Genomic DNA, 23522 nt, shown 5'->3' with positions numbered 1-23522 from the left:
AGCTACTTCATTTTCCGTGGGTTTTTTTTTTCCTTTGCCCTAGATGGAGTCAGTTGAGGCAGTCTGGAATAATGTGTGTGGAATCGACAGGCCACGTTCTGTCACACACAGCTTTCCTTTGAGATGACCTTTAAGCCTTGTATTAGTTGCATTTCCATTTAGGGAATCTTTGAGCTATTGGATATTATTGTGGGGGGGAAGGCTGAGATAGAATCAGAATTTTCAGTGTTTGTTTTCTTATAGTTAATTGCCTTCTTGCATCTCATCCAAGAGTTCACACAACCCGTACTCCAAACTGGGCTGTTCTCAGAGGCAGCAGCAGCAGCAGCAGCTCTTGGCCTGAGGAGCTGTGTGGGACAGAGCAGGGACACCCTGAGCACAGTGACAGGGGACACAGAAATGGAGTACTGCTCAGGCTATGGAGGAGGCAGGCCCCTGTTGGGTCATTCTGTCCCTCTCCCTCAAACATGGAATTCTGGGACAGCAGAGCTTGGCAGGAGCTTGATTTTATCAGGAGCTTTGGCCTGTGCTTGTCAGTGCTACTCCGAGTTTCACTTTAGTGTCTAATCCTGTTTTGGAAACTCACTTCCTTTTCCTCCTCTTGTGCTATTTTATTATTTAGATGCACTGTTCTCCTGACGTTTCTCTACTGTGTTGAGCATAAACTGTGGTTTCCTTTGAGTTCTCCAGCGTTCACATCCATAGCAGTGAACAGGGATGGTGCTGGGGCTCAGTGCTGCTCTCCCTGCAGCTCCTCTCAGATAACCCCTCCTGCACCTTCTTCCCTGGCTCTCCACGCAGCAGTCCTGGGGGATGCTCTGGCACAAAGATCCCTCTGTCCTAACAAATAAGAACAGTCCTGTGTTCTGGTTCAATACCTGTGTGAACATTTAAAGCTTCTCAGTCCTAAGACAAAGCAGGGAATGTTACCAGCTGTGCAGTAATTAACTTTCTTAAAAGTGCTTTTCTGTCTAAAGCTTTTATGACTCTGGGAGGTGTCATCAGCTCTCATCTTGGGAAAGCTCAGATTAGTATTATGTGGTCTAAATACTTGTCATGTATTTACTACTGATTTATCAGGTACTGAAGGGATGAACCAAGCCAGTGACTGCTGCCAGTGACAACCTTGGCCAAAGTGGCTGAGGGGTTAATTTTCAAAGTCACATCCCTTCACTGAAAGTGCCAGCCTGACACTTATTTTGCAGTAAGGAAGGTGCACATCTTTCTGCTGGAGGGTTTTGTGGTCACAAGCCACTGCTATTACAGCTATTACAGCTATTTGTATTGTCTTAATTTCCTTCAGCTCTATACAGGATGCTTGTGCTCTTAACGTCCTAGTTTTTGCTGTGATTCTGTGAGTGCCAGCTGTGAGGGAGGCACTGCTGTAATTGCAGCTCTGCCTGGGAGTGCCAGCACCTTGTGTCCTGCTGCCATGTCAGACATAGCTGTTTGAAAGGGGCCCTTGTTTGGAGGCCTCCCTGAATGATCTGTCAATAGCTGAAATAATACCTTGATCACAGAGGAGTGGTGCTGCCAGAAATGGCTCTTGCTGGCCCAGCTGGCCCTGTGTCACAGCTAATAAATAACCTGTCCTGGTGCTCCCAAACTGCCCTTCCCGTGCCTTCAGAGGGCCAGCAGAGGTGGGGTGGGTACAAACCATGGCTTCCTGATGGGAACAACAGCCCAGACAGCTGCCCAAATTCTGGCTGATTGTGGCTAAAATCATAGCCTAGCTGGACTTCTCTCTTCATTGCTCTCAGCTGTGCTGTGAAGACACTTGGCTCTAACCATTTTCCCTACTTTTTTTTTTCTTTCCTTTTAATTAAGCTTGGGTAGAATATGAGGGAGAGGCAGGAACATGGGGGAGGCCACGAACCAATGCAGGGCTCAAGAAGCAGCAATAAAAGTGCTATTATGAACGAGCAATGGCTTGTAAAGGGCTCCAATCTGCTAATGTAGGTTACTGGGTTGATACCATTGCTTTAATAACAGTTGTTTGGTCTGGTTAGATGTTTTGACAATCCTTTCAGCCTGACTGTGAGGGATTGGTCCCTTGTGAATTTTGGATTATTTCTCCAGGTCACTTTTCCACTTGTAGACCTGTGTAATAACACTGAGCTGCAGAGCTGCTGTTCCTGATCAAACTGGGACAATCACAGCCTCAGTAATTGCAGTGGTGTTGATGTAATTATTACCCAACAAGCTGTAATTTGAAAATGGTCCCCACTGCTTGAAATGGGCCAGTGTGGTGCTGTAGTTTGGAAACTTTTAAACTACGGATCCCTTTGTTTTGTTATACGTTGCTTATATCTGATGAGCCTGTGATGAAAACCTCCCACGTGCCCTTTGCCTTGTAATTAGACATTTACAAACAATCGATGCCGTGGGGAAAGTGCAGCAGGAGGCTGTGTTTAAATAAGCAGTCCTGCACTCAGTGCAGTTTCTGCACGTGCCATATGCTGTGTGCTGCGCTGTGTAGCAGCAGCTGGTGAGTGTTTTATGAAGTGCTGTCCCAGCACTGGGGGTTTTCCCTAAGGAGTCTGCTGGGTACAGAAGGAAGGACTGACACCTTTGGAGACACAAATGTTGCATAGCTAGGGCAATCCCGCCTTGCTGCTCATACCAGAGCATCTTAGGTACCTGTTCTCCCAGATCTCTTTGGGAACAGGGTTCAAACAGGTGACCAGGAAGGACTTTAGGAGCAAAACAATCTGAACCCACCCACTTAAACCAGGGATATGGGTCCTGCCCCCATGTGGAAGCAGTGAACAGTATGTGAGGAGGCAGTAACTGGTCAAAAAGGATCCCAGATTTCTGCAAGTCCCCATGGTTCATGGAGGTGATGCTTTATGTTGTGTGTGTTGTTACACTGTTTGAAACTGAAATGGTGCTTTATGTTCCCAGTATCACCTGGGTGCCAGCATCCTCCTCTTTCCTTATTTACAGAGAAAGATGAGCTTAAAACAAAGCAGTCCAGCAGCAGTGAGTTAATGTTTAGTTGTAGTAATATCTGGTTTATTTCCTGTGCCTTTAATCTTCAGCTGCCCTGGAGTGCATGTTCTGGTTGCAGATTAACCACAGCACTGAAAAGGTGCACGTGAACTCCATTCAGAGGCAGTTGGGTCCTGGCAGGGCGCAGCAGCCCAGGTGTGGAGCTGGGAGAACATGCCCATGCTGCTTCCTGGTGGGGAGCTGCTTCCTCAGCCTGTGGAGCTCCAGCTCGAGAGGTTGCAGAGCTCAGGGGCCTCTATGCAGAGAAGTTTTTGCCTTTTGCCACCATAATCCCTGAGCAGGAACCCTGGGGAAGAAGATGCAGGGATCTGGCAGGAGGTGATCCCCACTTCTGCAGTGTGGGCACCATACAGGAGTTACTGCTGTTAAAATCTCTTTATCCAGTCAGCGGAACCCTAGTCAGTGCAGTTGATGAATCAATCCCAAAACTTCAGCTGCCTCAATGCAGGTATCCCAGGGAAGGTTTGTGGCTGGTGAGCCAGGGGCAGGGCTGGCAGCTGGGAATGCAGGGACTTGACAGTGGTTTGGTAAACCAGCTTTGACCTGCAGGAATGCTCCAATGGAAGAGATGTAACCTGTCCTACACACAGGTACTCTGTGGGAGCAGAGTGTGGGTGTTGGAGAGCTCTGGGACTGTGAGCAGAGCTCTCCAACAGATCCTGTCCAGGACTGCTGCAGGTGCTGGGCAGTGGCTGCTGAAACCTCTCTGGGCCAGGGGCTGGTGAGGACACTGGGCTTGTGGAGGGAACAGGAACCTCCTGACCAATAACAAAGCTGAGGTAGCTTTTATAAAGCAAGGTTCACAACACTGGTGGTGCCCCTGCCGAAGATGCTGGATCCCAGTGGATGCCACCCAATTATCCAGAACGCTGAGCCATTCATTTCCAGCTGAGTAATGGGCTGTGAATGGCAGGGTCAGGGATCAGCACACAGGGTGATGAGAGGACACCACAGGAACTATGTGACACCAGGCACCAGCTCAGGCAGCTGCATGAAGTGCCTGGATGCTGTGGAAGGAGATGCAGTCAAAAAAGTGGAGGAAGTGTGGATATGACTTCATAAGATACAAGCAGGTTTTGTTATTATAACTATAAACAGGTTTGTGTCTTTGTATTTAATACAGGATAAATGAGAGGAAATGGAGATGGTTAATGGGGTGTACAGTGGTTTGTGGAGGACAGTAAAAAACTGAGCTGATGGAGTTACACTGTGTCTGTTACCTCTTCTCCTGTAGCCTTCCTTCTCTCCCCACTTCCGTTCCCTCCCCATATCTCCACCAGCAAAAAGGGAAGGTGAAAGAATTTAAGACCTAACACATAATTTAAAACCTAAGCAGCAGTCGTGGGAGAAGGGAAATGGTGAGCTCTTCTTGCTGGCTGGGTGCACAGGTGGGTTGTTTGTTTGGACAGACTGACCCTGTGTCCTGGGGCTTCCACCCAGTGCTTGCAGAAGCCACGCAGTATTCCTTCATCCTTGGCTAGTGAGGATGTGTTGTTCTCTTCTCAAGAACTGGATGAGCCACAGCCCAGATGAGATATTTCTAGAGTCCTCTTTGAGTGATGTTAAACTGTTTTGGATCCCTGGTCTGTCTTGCTTGAGGTTACATCAACAGATCTGGACTAGGGAAGGATTTTTCTTGTCTCAGGTTACTGGACAGTTTAGGAGTGTTTTTGCATGGCCCATTTCCTGGAACTGTTGGCATTTCCACTGCTGAACTGCTATTATTTTAGGACTGAGACAGACATTTCACTTCTCAAGCAAACACCTTCAAAAGATGATTCCTGCTTGCATATGAGAGAGAAGGAGGAGGGACAATTAGCTGAGTTTACCTCCTCTGACCTGGGACTTTGAAAGAAATGTAGATAGGGTGATGGTAATTGTCCTTATCAGCATAATGAGCTGTGCAGCTTATCAAAGCTGCTGAATTTCTATATGCAGGAGCATTTCCTTAAGTGTTAGTGCCACTTTGTACCCAGCTAAAGGCCAAAGAATGGCGTTTAAGATGAGTGTAGATATGAAGTGTCAAATTCCTTTGTTCTGCTCAAAGGTCGGAGATGTGAACAGGAAATAACTGAGCTTTCTTTCTTTTCCTGTAAGTCTCTCTTGAATATATTTAGGAGGAAAAAAGTAATTTCATAAATTCATTCCACTCTTCTTTTGACAAAACCAGGATTTTTAGTAATTTTATTGGCACTGCATGAAAGTGCTGTGACTGAAACACTTGAACCCTGTCTTTATCTGCAAATCCATCAGGCCATGCCATTGGATCCAAAGCTATAGATGCTTTTGCTGGCTGGATTGTCTAAGTGACCATTTCATTCCTCAGATTCAATCAGAAGAGTGTGGACAGTATTTGTTAGGAGGAACCTTGTGTAAATGTAAACCTTTAAAGTTAGTTTTACATACATATTTAAAAAAATAAAGCATCATGGAATCACAGGATGATTTGGGCTGGAAGGGACCTTGAAGTCCATCCAGTGCCACCCCTGCCATGGGCAGGGACACCTTCCACTGTCCCAGGCTGCTCCAAACTCTGTCCAGCCTGGCCTTGGACACTTCCAGGGATCCAGCCGCTGCTGCTCTGGGCACCCTGTGCCAGGGCCTGCCCACCCTCACAGAGAGGAATTTCCTCCTGATATCCCATCTAACCCTGCCCTTCTTTACCTTATGGCCATAGCTACATTAAATAAATAGAACATGAAAGTAATGTAGTCCTTGAGGACTGGGATGTGTGAGAGAACCATGTGTTAGTGACTGTTGCGTTACATTTTATACAGTATCTAAAATGCAAGTAATAAGAGTTGTGTATATTGTGGGTTCAAATTCTTGCATTCAAAGCAGAATTTCTTAAGTTCACCAAAGGCTGCTTTGGGGTGAGGGTGGCAGCTTTGCTGCTCATGGATAATCATGGATAAGCTGATGTCATGATGTGTATGCTGGTGTATAATGATTGGCTGTTGTATTCCACTGTGGATTGCCACCTAAATGTATGGATTGTCAGTGCTTTCCCACTGACACAGCAAAATACTCTGAAAAACCTGAAATACTCCATTGTTTCCAGAAGTCTTTGGGAAACTCTCACTTGAGCTATTCCCCCCATTTGCTATTGCCTGCTGGAGGCTGAGCACTGAGCTGTGAGGAGCTGATAGTGACCATTCCTATGTTTATACTTATTGGTAATTCAAGGAGATCTTGATTATTCCAACGACGTGAGTATGGGTGAGATATCCATTCATTTTTTGTGCAGCAGGGATGAGTGTGAGAAGGTTAACACAAACCACTTTAAAAAAAAAAAAAACTAGAAAATAATGTAGAAAATATGTTTTCCATCTAATAGATTATTTTCTCTCTTTGTAAAAGGTGTAAAGAGAGTAACAGTTTGTGATTACCAGACTTGTTGATTCCAAGTGTTTTTTTGTGTTTCATGCTGTTCTGTGAGGGCTCAGCAGCTGATTGCTCAGGGGAGGGAAGGAGAGAGGGAGGTAGCTGTGTTTGGAGGAGGATGTGTCAGCTCTGAACTGTAAATTGAGCTAATTTCTTTAAAAAAAAATCTCAATAAAGCTGATAGCAAAATTAATTGGAAAACCGGTGCTGCTCTTCCTGGAGATGACAGTTCTTTTCAGGTGTCACCTGAAGCTGCCCGTGTGTGTCAGAGCTTGCCAGGGGCTGTTGGAGAGCACCTGGGGAGGGTCCAGCACCCCTGCCCTGAGCTGCTCCGGGACTGTGAACAGGGATGTGACTGCCCTGCACAGGAGCAGCAGCTTCACTCCGTGCTGCTCTCAGTGTGTAACTGAAAACATCTTTATTAATCTTAGTGATAAATTGTGGCACTGACTTTTGGAGATTGTCATTAACTAATGCTCATTACCTGGCAATTGATATGTCACAGAAGTAGAAGCCTGCCTTGAATCTTCGGGCTTATTTGTCTTTCAAAATACCGTGTTTTAAATAATTTCAAAGGGACCTGAATTCCGTTGGTCTAGGATTAAAAATTTGATGGTGTGGTCAAAGCCAGCTTGGCTTGTTGCCGATAAATTGAAGATACTTTTCAGGTTATCTGCATGTTAATTCTGATTTGTGTGGTATTTGTGCTGTCTCACGTTATTATTGCTTGAATAGTCTCTCAGGTTTCTAAGTGGGAGCTGTCTTTGACAGAAAAAAAATGTCAAATATAAGGGAAGTAAATGAACCCAATCTTTCCGGTGATAATTTGAACCAATAAACCAAGCAGCATGTAAATCAAGTAATCTGTTTTACTAATCAAACCTTTTAAGTCCTTTTCCATCTTGCTAATGTTCCCCTGGGTTATCTGTGAATGGTTGTCATTTAGGAATTCACTCCTTTTGCAGTGGATGATGGTTGCATAAATAGAAGCTCTCCTACTGCTCAGCTGCTTTTCCATTCAAAGAATGTAAAGTGAGGTACTTCAGGCCCCTGTGCAAATTCATGTGCTTATCTTGCCAGTTCTGCCCTGCACTGCCATACCCACAGGGGTGTTTGAAGCATTCCCTGGGTTGTTCCTTCTCTTTTTCCCTTTTTGAAGTTGACTTTCAGTGAAGGGGAGAAAGATCCTGCTACTGAATCTGTCAGCTGAGTCACACTCATTAATTTAAGTGAACCCAGTGCACTTGGTTGTAGTTAAAAACCCCTTTGTTTCCCACCCAAACTTTCTGTGAAATATTAGTTCCTCTTTAATTGGAAGAACAAACCTTGTGTGTTTGCTGGGCCTTTTCACACTGACATGGTCTGGTCCCTCACAGAGCCTGAGGTTTTGTCTCCCAGGGCGCCTCCTGCTCTATTACTGGTGATGGGAGAGACTGGAAGATGAAGAAAAGGGGTTTCAGTGCAGTTCTGCTCAGATGTCCATGAGAGACATGAAGCTTTTCCAGTACAAAACAGAAATTATTTGAAAGAAAACCCCAGAACAAACATGAGCCAAATCTACATCCAAACTGGGAAGCTTTTCCTGATTAGCCCTGCTTTCAAGGGAACATGAGAAAAAGTCCTTTCAGCCTGAGCAGTTCATGGACATACTGTTAAACGTATTTGCTTTGTGATTTGCAAACTTAATTTTCCCCTCCAATGCTTGTGGTTTTATCTCCATGTGCTCTGGCTGAGGCTGTTGGTGACTGAAGGGAGTTGGTGGCAATCTGGGGGTGGCTGAGGTGGCAGATGTCCCTCATTGTCCCCACAGCAGGTGTGGCAGAAGGGAATCTTTGACTGAGGGGCAGGATAGGCAGCTGGAAGTGGAATGTCTTCATCTGCTGCTTGGAGACTCAGTGGTTTGTCCACCAGAGCCCTTGGCTGCCATTGGAAGGGCTGGGACACCTTGTGGGCCAAACCACGGAGCTGAGTCACCACCACGTGCTGTATAAACCAGAGTGCCTGGAGAAGCCTGGTGCCACAGAGCTAGTGCCACATCCCAGTGTCACTCACATCCCAGTGTCACTCACATCCCAGTGTTACAGCCTGATGTCACTGCCCAGAGTTACAGCCCGGTGTCACAGCCCAGTGTCACTGAACAGTGCCACATCCCAGTATCACTGCCCAGTGTCACTCACAGCACAGTGTTACTGCCCAGAGTCACAGCCTGGTGTCACAGCCCAATGTCCCTGCCCAGTGTCACATCCCAGTGTCACTGACATCCCGGTGTTACAGCCTGATGTCACTGCCCAGTGTCACTGCCCAGTGTCACAGCCCGGCAGCACACAGGACTGTGTAAGAACTGTCACCGTTTGGTTTGGGGTGCCACAGTGCGGTGCAGATCACTGCAACACCTCCAAAGGAAGCCCTAATGATGCAGAAACACGAATCATTATTTACATATTTTGCATTATTATATTTGCCTGGTTTGCATGGCCTGTATTTGCATAAATAAAGCACCTCATTTTATTTGAGATGTAACTTTACCAGAGCATGGAGCCATTCTTTTGGGGTGCTGGCAGATGGGGTTCTCTATCTTAATGCTGCAAGATGATTCTTTGGTTTTCTGAGCCCTGTCCCAAACAATGCTGCATTCAGGGGCTCCAGTAGCATCCACGGATCAGCAGTGGCCACGAGTTTAACAATTCAGACTATTCCTTCCCAGCAGAACAATGAAGCAGCTGAACATCAGCAGCTCCCAGCCAGCTGACTGCTAAAGGAGTCTCCAGGCATTTCCAAAAAAACCTGTGGAATACTGGGACTGTACCTTGGCTTGGGCTTGTGGATTGAGAAAAGGTGTAATTATCACAAGGTTCTGTTAATTGAGCAACACTCCAGGGGCTCAAGGGAGAACAGGTGCAGAGGGGGCTGCATCTGTCCAGGGCTTCATGCAGTGCCCTCCCCACCACCAAATCCATTCCTCCTTCACCTGCCCACTGTGGCTTGTCCCTCCCTTTCTCTACAGCTGGGTCCTTTCCACACCTGAAGACTTGTCAGGGTTTCCCTTTCACGGTCTCTAAACCAGATAGTTTAAAACCAACCACTCCTTCCCCAGTTCAGCCAGAGTGTGGACAGAGTTGGGAAAGTGTCACACCAGGTGCGTGTAGAACATGGCTTAGAAAATAAGGTTGCAAATCATCACTGCAGGGGCTGATGCCGTTTCAGGTGATGTAATTTGTGAGTCGTGGTTGTTTCCTGAGTTACTGGAGAGTTGAGAGCAAGGAACAGGGATGCAGTCATGGGCTTTGTTTTTTCTGCATGTTTCTGGGTCTTTCTGCTGGGTTGAAGGATTTTATAACCCTTCCAGCATCCCTCACAAGAAGGTTATTTAGAAGCATCAGCTTGCCTGGACGCTGCTGGGACAAAGCCAGAGCTGCAGAATTCACAACCCACTGAACCAAGGCAAAGGAGTCAGGCAGGATCTTCCTCATGGTGCAAATCTATCCATCCACCAGGCAATGCCCTGGTGTTGGCCTTTTGGCCAGGTGTTTTTGCAGTTTTGTCCCCTGAAATGCCTGAATGCTATTGTTTGCTACTATCCCAAGCCTGTTCTGCTCTTTCCTGGTTAGATCTGGAATCCCAGGATAATTCCCCCTCAGGACAGCACTCAGGGCACCATCTTGACCAGAGCACAGCAATGTGGTTACTGCACTTGGATTTTACCATGTCCCAGGCAGACTTTCACATGGAAACTGGGAATGTTTTACTGCTTCACACATAGGGAGCTTCCTCTACCTGTGCTGGCAGCAACTTCCTCACATGTGGGTTGGAATAAACCACAAAGCTTTGTGTGGAGGGTTTTCAAAGAACTTCCCTTTGACTCCTTATCTATCTCTGTCTGCTTGTGTCTTCTGCTGTGCTCCTGAGCTGGAAAAGGAGCAAGCAGGGCTCTCCTGCTGCAGCCAGCGCTCGGCCAGTCTGACGCAAATAGAAATGAAGTTCAGTGACTCCTGTGTTTAGTGGTTTGGCATTTTTTCAGTGCGAGGTTAGCGCTTTACATTTAAGGAGAGGGATTTTAGTATTATTCCTGTTCCTACATCTCCCAGTTTTAGACTTTATTCAGTGTTCATTAGAGCTGGCTTAGCATCCACGTCCCATTTTCCTTGCCGTGACTTCCTTGCCGTGACCTTACCTAGTGGGTTTGCAGAGCTGGTGGATGACTCAAGGGTCAGCTGGTTGGAGCTGAATCAGCCCCATCAAATTACAGACAATTTGCTTAAGCCTTGGCTTGTTGAGGAAGATGTGGCAGTGGTCACTCGTAGTTTGCTAATTTTATTTAGAAAAAAAATCATAACAAAGAACTCTTTTAACCTAATTTCCAAGCTGGCTGGAGGCTGCAGATGAATGGAGTATTCCTCACCCTGCCTGTCTGCTCCCTCCATACAGGAAAGGAGTGGTGCAGAACATGCTCCAAATGGCATTTCCTATTTTGTTCAACTGGCAGCATCTGAACACCAAGTCCATGCAGGCCAGCTGCAAGCAAGAATCTCACCTGCACCCGACATGAATTTCAATGCAGTTTCTCTGGCCCTCAGGCTGGATCAGAACCTTGCAGACATGCATATTTTGAATACTGTAGACATGCATATTCATGATCAGGACAAACTTGGATATTCCTGGTGCAGGGAGGTTATACTGACTGGACAGTTTTTTGGTCTGTTTTTCCAAAAGCAGCAGGAATATTTTAGCCATAGTTCTGCCAAGGCAAATCCTGTTTATCTGAGTGTTCTTGTGAGAGGCTGATTCACTGTGAGACAGTTTATGAACAATTTACTGAAAGTCTTGAAGTCCTGCTTGACAGCTGAGTTTATTTTGAGATTTACATAAAATAAAGTCTTTAAGCCACATCAAACTCTCAGTAAAGAGATCCACTCTCAGACAGAAAATGCCCAAGCGTCTGAGCACAGAGTGAACTTTGCTTTAGGAAAGTCACTCGCTCCCCAAAGCATGTGGAGAATGGGTTGTTCCCTTGGGTGAGTGCAGGCTACTCATTCTTGCACTTAAAACCAGGTAAATATGGTTTCACTGCCAGAAGTCTGCTTGAATTCCCTTCCTTAGTGAACACATCTTAAAGGCCTATTCTTGGCTGTCCATGAACCCAAGTTCATGAGCCCAAGTTTTAATTAAATGTCTCCATGCAGGTTTGCAAAGAGAATGGACTCTAAGCCTGCAGCCATGGACTTTTAATGTATATATTTCATGGAAAAAAATAACTGAGGCTTGTTACCCCATTTGGGAGAGTAACCCAAACCACATGGGTGCGTTTGCAACAGGAAAATTAATGGTCCCTGCTCCATGTAGTAATGGTGTACAGCTCCTGGATCATTCTTCCCATTCACAGAGGAGAAAGAAAAAGCTGTGTGCTCATACTCAGTATTTCAGTTTGTGCTTTGGAGTTCAAAAATAAGATGGAAATAGAGAATAGTTTGAAACCACCAGTTTTGACTCTCTTAATCTTCAGTGGGACTAGGTTTGCTGCTGACTAGCACAGCTGAGGCAGTTGTAGCACTCCTGATTCTGTCCTGAGTTATTTGCTTTTCCTTAACATTTCCTTTCCTTTAAGGCGCTGCTGCACAGGCAAACGGAAAGCCCATCTCAGTGAGTGACTGTGCTGTGACTGACTGAGCAGGGGCTGTCCTGGGGGACCTGTGTATCATCAGGAAGGGTTGAGCCCAAGGAGTTTCAGGGAGCACCTGCTAGTGGGTAAAGCTTTGGTGTGCCTATAAAGCAGAATGTGCTGCCAGTCTGTGAGCAGTGCTGAGAACAGAGCAGTTCAGGACCAGAGAAGGATTTTTTTCCAGGAGCAAATGATCCAGAATCCCAATACCTGCACTTCAGTTCTCCTAAGGAAACAAACACAATGACATGCTGTGTTAGTCCAGCAGATGCTCTGTCTCTGGGATGTTGGACAGATGGGCATGGAGTGGAAAAGTGGGTTAATGAGGATCTGTTTACCCGCTGCTCAGGGCTGGCAGTGCTCCCCCAAGGGCCCTTTGGCTTCTGGAGCAGAGGAGTTCCTATTCAATGATTAATTAGGAATTCCCTGTCTGATGTGAGTGCTGGACCACTGGTGGGGCGTCTTTTTGTAACAGTGCAGTCCTGCAGATGTTGTTTGGGAGTGTGGGTTCCAAGTCTTGCCAACTAACTTTTCTTTATTTGTACTGAGTGCATTTGAAGTTGCATCATTTCCTCGGTAAGAACAGTTTTATTTTTGACTGGAGTGTTTGTCAGGTGGGGGAAATCCTAAATGTGAGTGCTCTCTGGTGGTGGAGATTTCTGCTTCAGTGTTCCCATTTCTGCAGTGTGTTTTCCCGGAGCAACCGCATGTGAATATACCTTGTCTGGACTTAAAGATGCTTTTTTTCTTCAACTCTTTTCCCTAAAAATAAAAACTACAAAACAAAGTAAAAGCTTTTTTTCTTTCCTTACTGGACTTCTTTCCTAGAGAAGAATTTCTTAAATTCTTGAAATTATTTATATTCCGTGACTCACTGGTTTTTATTTTCTCATTATCAATTGATGTTTTAATGAGGTAATAAAAGCTTCTCATGAAAGAGCTGAAGTTCCTCCTCAAAATAACCCACAAGGACTAAATACTGTGAATTACTTTTTGACTGCTGAGCTACTGGAGAGAGGGGACTGAGGGGAGACTCACTGGGTCTGCAGCTCCTCCCCAGGGGCAGCTCCGATCCCTGCTCCCAGGGACAAGACCCAGGGAATGGCTGGAGCTGTGTCAGGTGGGTTCAGGATGGAGCTCAGGGAAAGGTTCTTCCCCCAGAGGGTGCTGGGCACTGCCCAGGCTCCCCAGGGAATGGTCCCAGCCCCGAGGCTGCCAGAGCTCCAGGAGTGCTTGGACAGCACTGCCAGGGATGCACAGGGTGGGATTGTTGGGGTGTCTGTGCAGGGCTGGGGGCTGGTTTGGATGCTCCTGGGGGCCCCTTCCAACACAGGATATTCCATTATTCTATGACATTGATACAGAAATTATTCAAATGGAACTTTTGCAGGGAAATGTTTTGTTGTAGCACAAGCTGATGTGACTTTCACGAGATACAAAACAAGGTTTGATTCTGGAGGTGTCACCCTAGGAGTGGATCCTGGGGTTCCTTTTCTTAAGGAACTTTTTTTATCAAGGAACTGCACTGTTGTTGCTTCAAGTAATGAAAGCCCAGTTCTACATGTTACACCTCAGCACTAAAATGCTTGTGCTGGCTGTGAAAAGCACCAAATGGATTCATGGTTGTGTTTTGTGACCTTGCCCTGCAGAGGAATCGTGGGTTGAACACAGCTTAAAGCTCCCCGTTTTCACTGCTCTCGTGGGTTGTTTTCTTAAGCTTTCCTGAGCCCTCCATGGGCAAGGTAAACCCAGCTGTCCCACTGAAGCCTTGCAGGAAAAGAGGCCCTGCTGTTCTTGGCCTGCTGCTGTGCTGAGCCACACTCAGGGATGAAAAGGGGCTTTATCAGCAACCAGGGCCAAGGAGCTGGAGCTCCTGGGGGGAACATCTCATCACAGCTCTGCAATTTTTACTCTGGTGCGAGGAAATAAAAAGAAATTAACTGAGATGTAAATGGGGATGTCACTTATTCATCAACTCTGCATCCCCAAAGCCAGGCTGGAGAGGTGCCTTTCTGTCAAGCCTGGAGACAGATTCTTCTTCCCCATCATCTCCATCTGCTTTTGCCACAGATCTGAAGACACAACTCACTAGAGCCCAGTAAAACATTTTAGAACTTGGCTTGGAGGCCCAGTGTGAGATCTGTCATCTGAGCTGAGCTGTGGGGAAGTGGCAGGCAGGATGTGAGGCTGCTGCCTGTGCCAGCATCCCAGCTGGAACCCCTCTGGAGCAGGGGCTCTGCAGGGACAGGCTGGCAGGGCCAGATCTGGAGGTTCTGCTTAGAGGCAGAGGGTGCTGGGCACTGCCCAGTCTCCCCAGGGAATGGTCCCAGCCCCGAGGCTGTCAGAGCTCCAGAATTGTTTGGACAGCACTGGCAGGGATGCCCAGGGTGGGATTGTTGGGGTGTCTGTGCAGGGCCAGGGATGGGACTGGATGATCCTTGGGGGTCCCTTCCCACTCAGGACATTCCCTGATTCACTCAGGGGCACTGAACTGTCACAGGAGGAAACTTAAACTGGGCTCTGGTAATGAAAGTTTACATAATTCATTACTTAAGGAAGAGGTCAAAGTGTTGGGTGCTATGATGGTGGCTTGGCATGACACTGCAGCAGGAATAGCCTTTATTTCTTTATTTCTCCTCGGTTAAAACAACCCCCCTCACCCTTTCTGTGTCCATGAACTCTCCACCTGCTCATGGGGCTTAAAACCTCATCCATAGTCTACTGGATCTTTATTTTCAGCATCAGCAGTGCTTTAAGCAGCAGTTCTGTACTGCTGGGCAGGGACCTGGGAGAGCAGGCTCAGTGTTTTCCACTGGGCAACTCACCTTTTCCAGGTGTCCATCTCCAGAGGGTGGGAATGATTCTGCTCATTGTGATGTTCTTCTGGTTTCCATTATATATTGATGTCCCGGTGTGACTTGATCTTCTTAATACCAACAGTGTTGTGTGGGTTTGGTTTTTCAAGCTCTCTTCTGTGTATGAAGGGTCTCTCATGGGCTCCCAGCCTGGTATCCAATCCCTTTGCACTTGCGCCTGTTCAGGATCTTCCAAAAAAAGCAAATTAGGGGTATTGGTATAGCTAATTATGTTGATCTTATCTTTTCTAAAATATCACTGGTACCTTTCAAACAGCATGTATCTCAAATATGTAGAATATGTTTGCATTTTAAGCTCCTTATTGCTTTGGGAAATGCGTATCAGGAACACCTTCAGTTAAAAGTGATGTAGGAACAAGAGGATGTTTTGCAATTCTCGTGTCTTCCCAGTGCAGTGTTCCAGGAGGAAGCTGGAGTGGGAGGCACCAACACTTCTAGGAAGTGGAATGCTGGTTGCTGGATGATATTTCTTGAGTTTTATTACACCTGCTAAAAACCGACGCTGCCAAGATGCTGTAGAAAATTCTCAAATGAACAATAGAAAATGTCAGGGCTGTCACCACATGGGGGTGGTAATAAATTCAATAAAGTAATGTTGGAATTGGTGCCGGAGTCCATAAGGATTCGAGGCTCTCAGGCTCTGTGGAGGGGTTCTGGTGCCATCTAATGTCCCGAGGTTTAAATACAGCTGCAGACAGGGATTGGCACTGAAAATCCAGGGTTTGTGTATTGATCCCTAAACCTGTTGTCCTTTTTCCTCCTGAGAAACCAGTGCTGTGTGAATTCCTCAGATGTTAATTATTCTGACCTCTCCTCATAGGTAACTTTCAATAAAATGGGAGTTTATTTGGAAACATCTTGTAACTCAAACATTTTTTTAAACTAACATCAAGTTATATTCTATCTTGTTTGCAGAAAGAATCAAAGAGCCAGGTAGGGATAGAAATGGTGTAGTTTAGAGTCTTTTGCACACATTCTTAGAAATTTTTCCTCTCTGGTGTAGCAGCAGTGATGATACCAAAGTACTTTCCAGCAGAAAGGACTCATTGCCAAAGCTGGGAGGCTGCAATTCTTTCCTGGGCTTCTGTCTGTGTTTACTTTCAAGTGTGATTAGGCCTCTCAATGAGGGCTTCAGAACTCCTGCTCTTCTGGCTTGAGCTGGGCCATGGAGAACTATGGAATGTAAAAAAAAATTGCCTGTAAATCCCTTTTATGAAGCAGGTTAGGTCTGCTCCTCACGCTCGTGTTCACTTATTGACAGTTGTAGAAACTGTAAATTCCATATCACATATCTGGAAGTGAAACAGAGGTAGAAAAGTCCTTTGTAGTTGTTGGAACTCCAAGCCAGCTCTGGGTCGTTGTCCTTGTACCCTCGGGTCTCTGCTGCTGTGCCATCCCTGCTCGGGGAATGCCCAGAGCCAGGGTTTATTGTTGAGTTTTCGTAGGGTCATGGATGGAAGAGCTCACCCGATGGCCCGGGCAGCCTGTCCTGAACCTCTGCATGTGTCTGATTTCTGCCTTTTGTCTGCTCTGGGCAGGTTCGAGAAGGGCCGGATTTACACCTTTATTGGGGAGGTGGTTGTATCCATGAATCCTTACAAGAACCTCAATATCTACGGGCGGGACATGATCGAGCAGTACAAGGGCAGGGAGCTCTATGAGAGACCTCCCCACCTCTTCGCTATCGCTGATGCTGCTTACAAAGCCATGAAGAGACGATCCAAAGACACCTGCATTGTCATCTCAGGTAGGCTGGGAGGGCTCTGCATGGTGATGAGCACTTGATCTGTGTGGAATTCCAGGTGGAAGGATTATAATGGCAGCGTTTCATAAAAGAAACTTCATTAATCTTAAAGCTTCTCATTTGCATTTGAATCCGAGTGTGGAGACCGGCACAATTGTTTCTTATCTCATTCAAGAGCTGGTGCCAGCCAGGAGCTGGATCTGTGCCTGCAGTGGGATAATGTAAGCAGGAGCCTTGTGTCTGCTCCGGAGAGTGACCTGGGATCAGGAGTGGCCTGGGATCAGGAGTGACCTGGAATCAGGAGTGGCCTAGGATCAGGAGTGATGTGGGATCAGGAGAGCTGGGATCAGGAGTGACCTGGGATCAAGAGTGACCTGGGATCAGGAGAACTGGGATCAGGAGTGACCTGGGATCAGGAGTGACCTGGGATCAGGAGAGCTGGGATCAGGTGTGACCTGGGATCAGGAGTGACCTGGGATCAGGAGAGCTGGGATCAGCAGAACTCGGCCTGTCCCCCTCAGGAACTGCTGATTTTTGTTGCTGCCCTGACTGGCCACTGTTTGTTCCTTGCTCCACTGGAAGGCCCTGGCTGCAGCAGTGGGAGCAGGGCTGGTACCAGAGTGATCCCTGGCTAGATCCCGGCACTTCGTTTTCTTGATGTTCCCGTGCTTGGGCAGCTCTGAAAGGAGAGAGCCCTGGGCTGGGGTGCTGAACAGTGGCCCCTTGTGCTGCTGCAGGCCAGGCTTTCTCCTCTAACAATATTCCTTTGATCCTCTGTGTGCCAGCCCTTTTCCTGACCTGTGGAATTTCACAGCACAATTGCTCAAAGTCAGCCCAGCAGCAGCAGCATCCAGGCAGGGTTATGGCTGTGTTTAGAAAAGGACCTAAGTGTACACAAAGATTGCTTTAAAAAGAAAATATCAAACTGCCCAGGCACAGTTGGGGTAGAATTGACGTCTTCTGTCCAATGATTTGTTTTGCTTTTTTTCATCTGTTTGGTCACCATGGTGTTTCTGCCCCCAGGTGAAAGCGGGGCTGGGAAAACTGAGGCGAGTAAATACATAATGCAGTACATAGCAGCCATCACCAACCCCGGGCAGAGGGCTGAGGTGGAGAGGTAAGGCCTGGGCTGGAAAAGAAGGGAAATCTCCTGCTTGTGGGTCTCTGTGGGCTGTGTAGCACCATGATATCAGATGGTCTCTTGTACGTGCTGATTTATACTTAACTTTTTCAGGTAGTGCTTTTACTCTGGGAATTTTGCAGTATTAACTGCTAAATCATATTGAAAAGTTTATTTTGAAAGTTCAAACTTTCAAAATCAAAACAGCATCAGAAATACCATCCAGCCAATATCAACTATCTAATGATAGGACTTGATGATCTTAGAGGTCTTTGCCAACCTAAATTATTCTAAATAGCTTTTCCTGGGGCAAATTGCCTGAAATTTGGGTGGGCTAGAACACCATGTGGAGTGCAAGGAGTGTATTCCATGACCTTCCAGTCTCACATGATTCTGAATTGCAAAATGTCCCTCTCTGTCATGGAGTAAAAGTTTTGAAGCAAGGAATGTGGCTCTCTGCAGAAACAGACTTAAACCTACCTCAAATGAACTTATGAAAATAACTTGAAAAAGAGTTCAGAAAATTGGTTTCAGAATTCAAATATGTATAGAAGCTGAATTTCCAGTGCTGATTTCAGGGTGGGGGTCTGGTCTTTGAACCAAAGAGCATTTGGTTGGTGACAGCTCCCAGCTGATTTCCCATGGGATTGCTGATGTCTTCCCCATCTGCCCAAATCTGCCATTGAAGAGCATTACTGTTGTCATTGAATTCTTCTAGAGAAATGGCTGTGAAAAAAAATCCCCTGGTGTGAGTGTTGAAGTCTTACCCTGTTCCCTTTTCAAACCATCCACCCACCCATCCATCCCTGCTGCAGAGTGAAGAACATCCTGCTGAAATCCAACTGTGTGTTGGAGGCCTTTGGCAACGCCAAAACAAACCGCAACGACAATTCCAGCCGGTTTGGAAAATACATGGACATCAACTTTGATTTCAAGGGAGACCCCATAGGTGGGCACATCAATAATTATCTGCTAGAAAAGGTAAGGCACCTTCCCTTCCAGGGTTCCAGCCTTTGCTGGAGTTACTTTTGCAATCTGGGCTTTGCCAGTAGAAAGTTTTCCATTCAAATGTGTAGCAGGTGAGGTATGAGGGCACAGAAAAACAAATCAAGGGCTCAGGAGTCAGGAAAGCCATTGCAGTCCTGGCAGCTCCTGGTGCACCAGGACTGCCAGAGCTCACCAGCAAAGGGGCTGTGTTATCCAGAGGATTTTGTGTGTGTGGGTGTGTGAAGTTTAATCTCAGTTTTTATTTTGGATACAATTTACCCTCTGCGCAGCTCCTGCTCTGTAATTCCTGCACTGAGCTCTCCCTGGAGAAGGAGATCTCCAGGGCTGGAGGGAGCAAATGTGCTTGAGAAGTGTTATTTGGGAATAACACCACAGCCTCAGGTGAGCTGTTGGTAGCATTGTTTTATATATTTTAAGTGATCCTGAGTACAATTAATTTTTTGTGTCATTAAGTGGTGTCTGAAAACATTGGAATATGCGAAACTGGAGAACTCAGGCGTGAGCCATTAACAGTTCTTGCTGTGTAAGACATGTCTGGCTTTGATTATGTGTTTGACCACGTCTGCCAACACCCTTTTTTGTTTGTGTTTCTTTTCTTTTTTACTTATCCACTTATTTCCCTGAAGTCTATTTTCATAATAAACACTTTATTTTAAAAAACAAAACAACAAACCCAAACATTTAACTTGGGATACTTTGATGTAAAAAGAGGGCTAGGACTGCAGCTGCAGTGCCTTAAATCCTGATGATTTATTTATCCTGATTGTTTATTTCATATTCTTAACTTCTCCCAAGTTAAATTTGTTTCCATTTGAAAGCAGAGGAGGCTCTGGCCCAAATACAAGAAGTAATAGACAGTGGCTTTGCAGCAGGAACACATCAAATCATGGAATATCCTGTGTTGGAAGGGACCCACCAGGATCATCTAGTCCCACCCCTGGCCCTGCACAGACACCCCAACAATCCCACACTGTGCATCCCTGGCAGTGCTGTCCAAACACTCCTGGAGCTCTGGCAGCCTCAGGGCTGGAACCATTCCCTGGGGAGCCTGGGCAGTGCCCAGCACCCTCTGGGGGAAGAACCTTTCCCTGGTACCCAACCTAAACCTCCCCTGCACAGCTTTGTTCCTCATCACTCTTCATAGTTCAAACTCGTAGCATAAAATAAGGACATGTTGCTTGATGGCTGAATGTCTGCTGCATTTAACCCTTTTTTTGTGCCTTTTTCCTCTGGTCTGGAGTGAGGAGTCTGGAATGGATCTATGGCTCCCTAAAACAAGGCCCTTGTGTCAGAGCAGAGAATTCCCTTGTACATCTGAGTGCTGTGGGCAGCCTGTCCTGGGGGTGGAGTGGTGACTGCTAAGCCCTGAGCATTTATTTGTAGTCATAGACTCCTGGTTTTCATTTCCAGTGATTAAATAGTTCTAAAACTAAAATGATGTTTTATTTGACTCTTGCATGAAAGCAACCCTGTGGTTCCCACATGGGATTCCTGTGTGGAAGCAGGACATTGCAGCAGTTACACAAGCTGGTGCTTTTGACTGTAGACCTCAAGCTCTGGGGTCACACGTGTGTGATGGTATTCCCAAGAGCCTAAGTGTGAGATGGGATAGATTTGGGGTGTCCTGGTGATGTGGATGTCTGAAGGGAGGTGCTGATGTCCCACTAACACCCAGCTCTTGTTCCCCCAGTCCCGTGTGATCGTGCAGCAGCCCGGGGAACGAAGCTTCCACTCCTTCTACCAGGTCTGTGTTCCTTTGCTGGAGCAGTGACTTGTCCCCAGTTTCCCAGATGCTTTGGGCAGAGCACAAAGGGCTTTCACCCTCTCATGTGTTTTGCAGCATCTTGGGTGATCTTGGGTTCTTCAGTTCTCTGTAGGGGCCTGGGCTGGGAGGGAGCCTGGGAAGATGGATTGTTTTCTGTCCTCCAGTCCCATATTAACACATTTCTAAACTTTAAAAGAGGATGACTAAACAAATATGGTAGGATATTAGACTTTGACTTGTTTTACTTGTAGTAAGCCTAATCCCTCTATTTTCTCTTGAGGCCTTTAGTCCATATGGAATCAGTTTTATGGCACCAAGTTGACTTTTTTGGTATTTTGGATGTTCTTTAGTGTCTTCCACATTGTGTGGTGGTTCCCTGTGTGTCCTTTGGAGGATATGGTCAGCCTATTAGTATAACCTTGATTATGCACTGAGGGAAGGGGAGGTTTGTTTATTTTTTCCCACTTTTTCAGTACTCCATGATGGCATATTAGCACTTTCCTTATGGATGTGTCATTTCCAGGAGGAAAAGTCTCTGTGTGGGCAATGTGCTTACCAAGGCATAGCTGTGACATGGCACAGGTGTGAACAGGTCTGTGAGGGCTTCAGGCTGGTTTTCATACAGTTGTGACTCTAAAGGACAGTGACTTGTGGTGGCAGAGCCCTGTACCAGTGCAGGCTCTGAATCTTGCACATTGCGCTCCAGATATTGCACCAGTAATTAATATTTTCATTATATTTTTGTTAAGCAGATGAATAAGAGACAGAAAAAAAAGAACATTTTATATTTTTAATTCACCATTTCTTAAAACTCTTTTCATGTAGCTCCTACAGGGAGGTTCTGAGCAGCTCCTGCGTTCTCTGCACCTCCAGAAGGATGCATCAGCTTACAGCTACATCTGCCCTGGGGCACAGCTCAAGGTGAGGGGGCTGAGGGACCCAGGGACAGCTTAGCATTGGAAGTGCTGCTGGAAATGATCAAAGCACTGCTGAGGTAGCAGAAGCTGAGATCAGTGGGGATGAATATGGAAATGTGGTACTGGTGTGCTGTTTGTAATGCAGTTCCTTTATTACAAGATAATGCACGATTGTACTTAGAATCATAGAAAAAATATATTTTTCTATTCTGCTTAAAATATACAAATACACCTGTGCATGCTGCATATGTCTGTTTATAAACAGCAATAAAATTATTTATTATTAAATACAGGTGTGGATATTTAACCCATTACCAGTGGCAGACATTCCATACTCCATAATGGGTACCTTAAACTGCCTTCTGGAGCAAAAAGCCAATAGGACTCATTTTTCTGCAGTAGGATCTTTGACTTACTGAAGCACTGAGTCTTCATGTCTGATTTGTCCTCAAGGAGCAACCCTGAGCAGGAAAGAAGGGAACAAACCCATAAAGTTTTTAGACAACAAGGTCCTGAGCACTTCAGATACATCTGGAGTTGTCCCTAGTGTTGTGCCTTTGAAGCAGGGTCCAGACCGAGGTTCTCTGATTTCTTAGGTGCTTTTGTGAGATGCACTTTGGTACGGAAACCCAGAGACTTCTCCCATAGCAGATGATTCTCTCTAAAAATGTGCATTGAAAGCAAACCCAGGAGGCTGCAGGGAGGGAGGGAGAGGCCGATCTTGAACAGAGAACTGGTAGAGAACAGAGATTGCCTGCTGGTGCTCTGCAGCCTCTGCTCACAGGATCTGTGACTGCACAAATTGTCCTTGTTCTTCTGGGATTTTTTATTAACTCTTTCTCAGCAAATTCCACTGGGAAATTTATTGTGCTGTGGTCAATTTCTGTGTCTCCTGCTGCCAGAATACGTGTGTGCAGTGCAGGGTTCAGTGTTCGAGTACACAAAATGGCATTGGAATAAGCTGGGAAACCTCATGACAGTGTCGTGCCTCTGAGAGACATCAAAGTGCATCTCTGTTTCCCATGGGCTTGTGAAATCCTTGCTCCCTTACAGCTGACTCCCATTAAATCCCCCCATCCCAAACTTCTCTCTCCCCTCAGTGTTCCATCAGTGACGGGGCTGAGTTCAAGGCAGTTGCTGATGCCATGAAGGTGATTGGCTTCAAGCAGGAGGAGATTCAGACTGTCTACAAAATCGTGGCAGCCATTCTGCACCTGGTAAGCTTCCTGCCCATGGATATCCATCCCTGAACCCATCCCTGGTTCCTCAGGAGGGCTTGTACTGCCAGCAGCTCTGATTGTCCTGCTGCAGAAGCCCTTGGAAGCTCTGGTGGCTTGGAAGGTGTGTCCAGTTCACAGGTCCAGTGGTGAAAGAAAGTCCTTGCTGGAACAGGCACTGCAGTGATGATCACATGTATTCCTGCATGTTCCAGATCCCAAACCAGGCATAGCACTAAGTACTGGGAGCTGTTATATGTTCTGAAAAAGGAACTGCTGGGGTTTGTCAGTGAGATAAAGAGCTTCTGTCCCTTTGTGCCCTCACACTCACCTTCACCACAGTGATTCTTCTTCATTTCATTGTGAAGTTTGAGCACAGGGAACACAGAATATCTCTAAATTCTTTGTGTTCTGAAGCTGAGGAGATCCTTCCTTCTCATGGATCCTCCTGTGAGCCACAGAGCCTCCTGCCCTGCACAGTGTCCTTGTAGCTCAGCACTTGTGTTTCCCTGAGGAAAGAGGTGGGTAGGAGGAGGGTGGCAAAGAACAACTTTGTTCCAGTTCCTTCTGCTCCTTGGGATGGCAGTGGTGGGAAGGAAGGAAGGGAGGCAGAGCTGAGTGGGGCCATGCAGGCAGGCTGGGGGACAACCCTCTGCTGTGGATCACCAAGTGGTGTCACTGCTTAGTCCTGGCACAGAAGGTACCCAGGAGCAGAGCTGTGCTGGTGGGGTGCTGCCAATCCAGTCCCGCTGGCACTGGCCTCTCAGCTTCCCTATGCCATTCCCTCTGTGGCAATAGCACTGCCAGGGCAGTTGCAGCCAAT

The 23522-nt window shown here is 46.5% G+C and overlaps 1 protein-coding gene across 1 annotated transcript in view; it reads left to right on the top strand.

The window, feature by feature from the left end:
* The window catches only part of MYO1D (myosin ID), a 149800-nt gene that overhangs the window by 18695 nt on the left and 107583 nt on the right, over window positions 1-23522 (top strand). Inside the window, exons 2-7 of the mRNA XM_062507902.1 lie at window positions 16467-16675; window positions 17696-17789; window positions 18608-18773; window positions 20491-20544; window positions 21391-21486; window positions 22583-22699. Of these exons, the coding sequence (XP_062363886.1) occupies window positions 16467-16675; window positions 17696-17789; window positions 18608-18773; window positions 20491-20544; window positions 21391-21486; window positions 22583-22699 (736 nt within the window). The remainder of the gene's footprint in view (window positions 1-16466; window positions 16676-17695; window positions 17790-18607; window positions 18774-20490; window positions 20545-21390; window positions 21487-22582; window positions 22700-23522) is intronic.

The sequence above is a fragment of the Cinclus cinclus genome, chromosome 24 (assembly GCF_963662255.1).
Source record: "Cinclus cinclus chromosome 24, bCinCin1.1, whole genome shotgun sequence".
Taxonomy (NCBI): Eukaryota; Metazoa; Chordata; class Aves; order Passeriformes; family Cinclidae; genus Cinclus; species Cinclus cinclus.
Note: the sequence above shows the minus strand (reverse complement) of the source record. Positions and strands in the feature narration are given on the sequence as shown.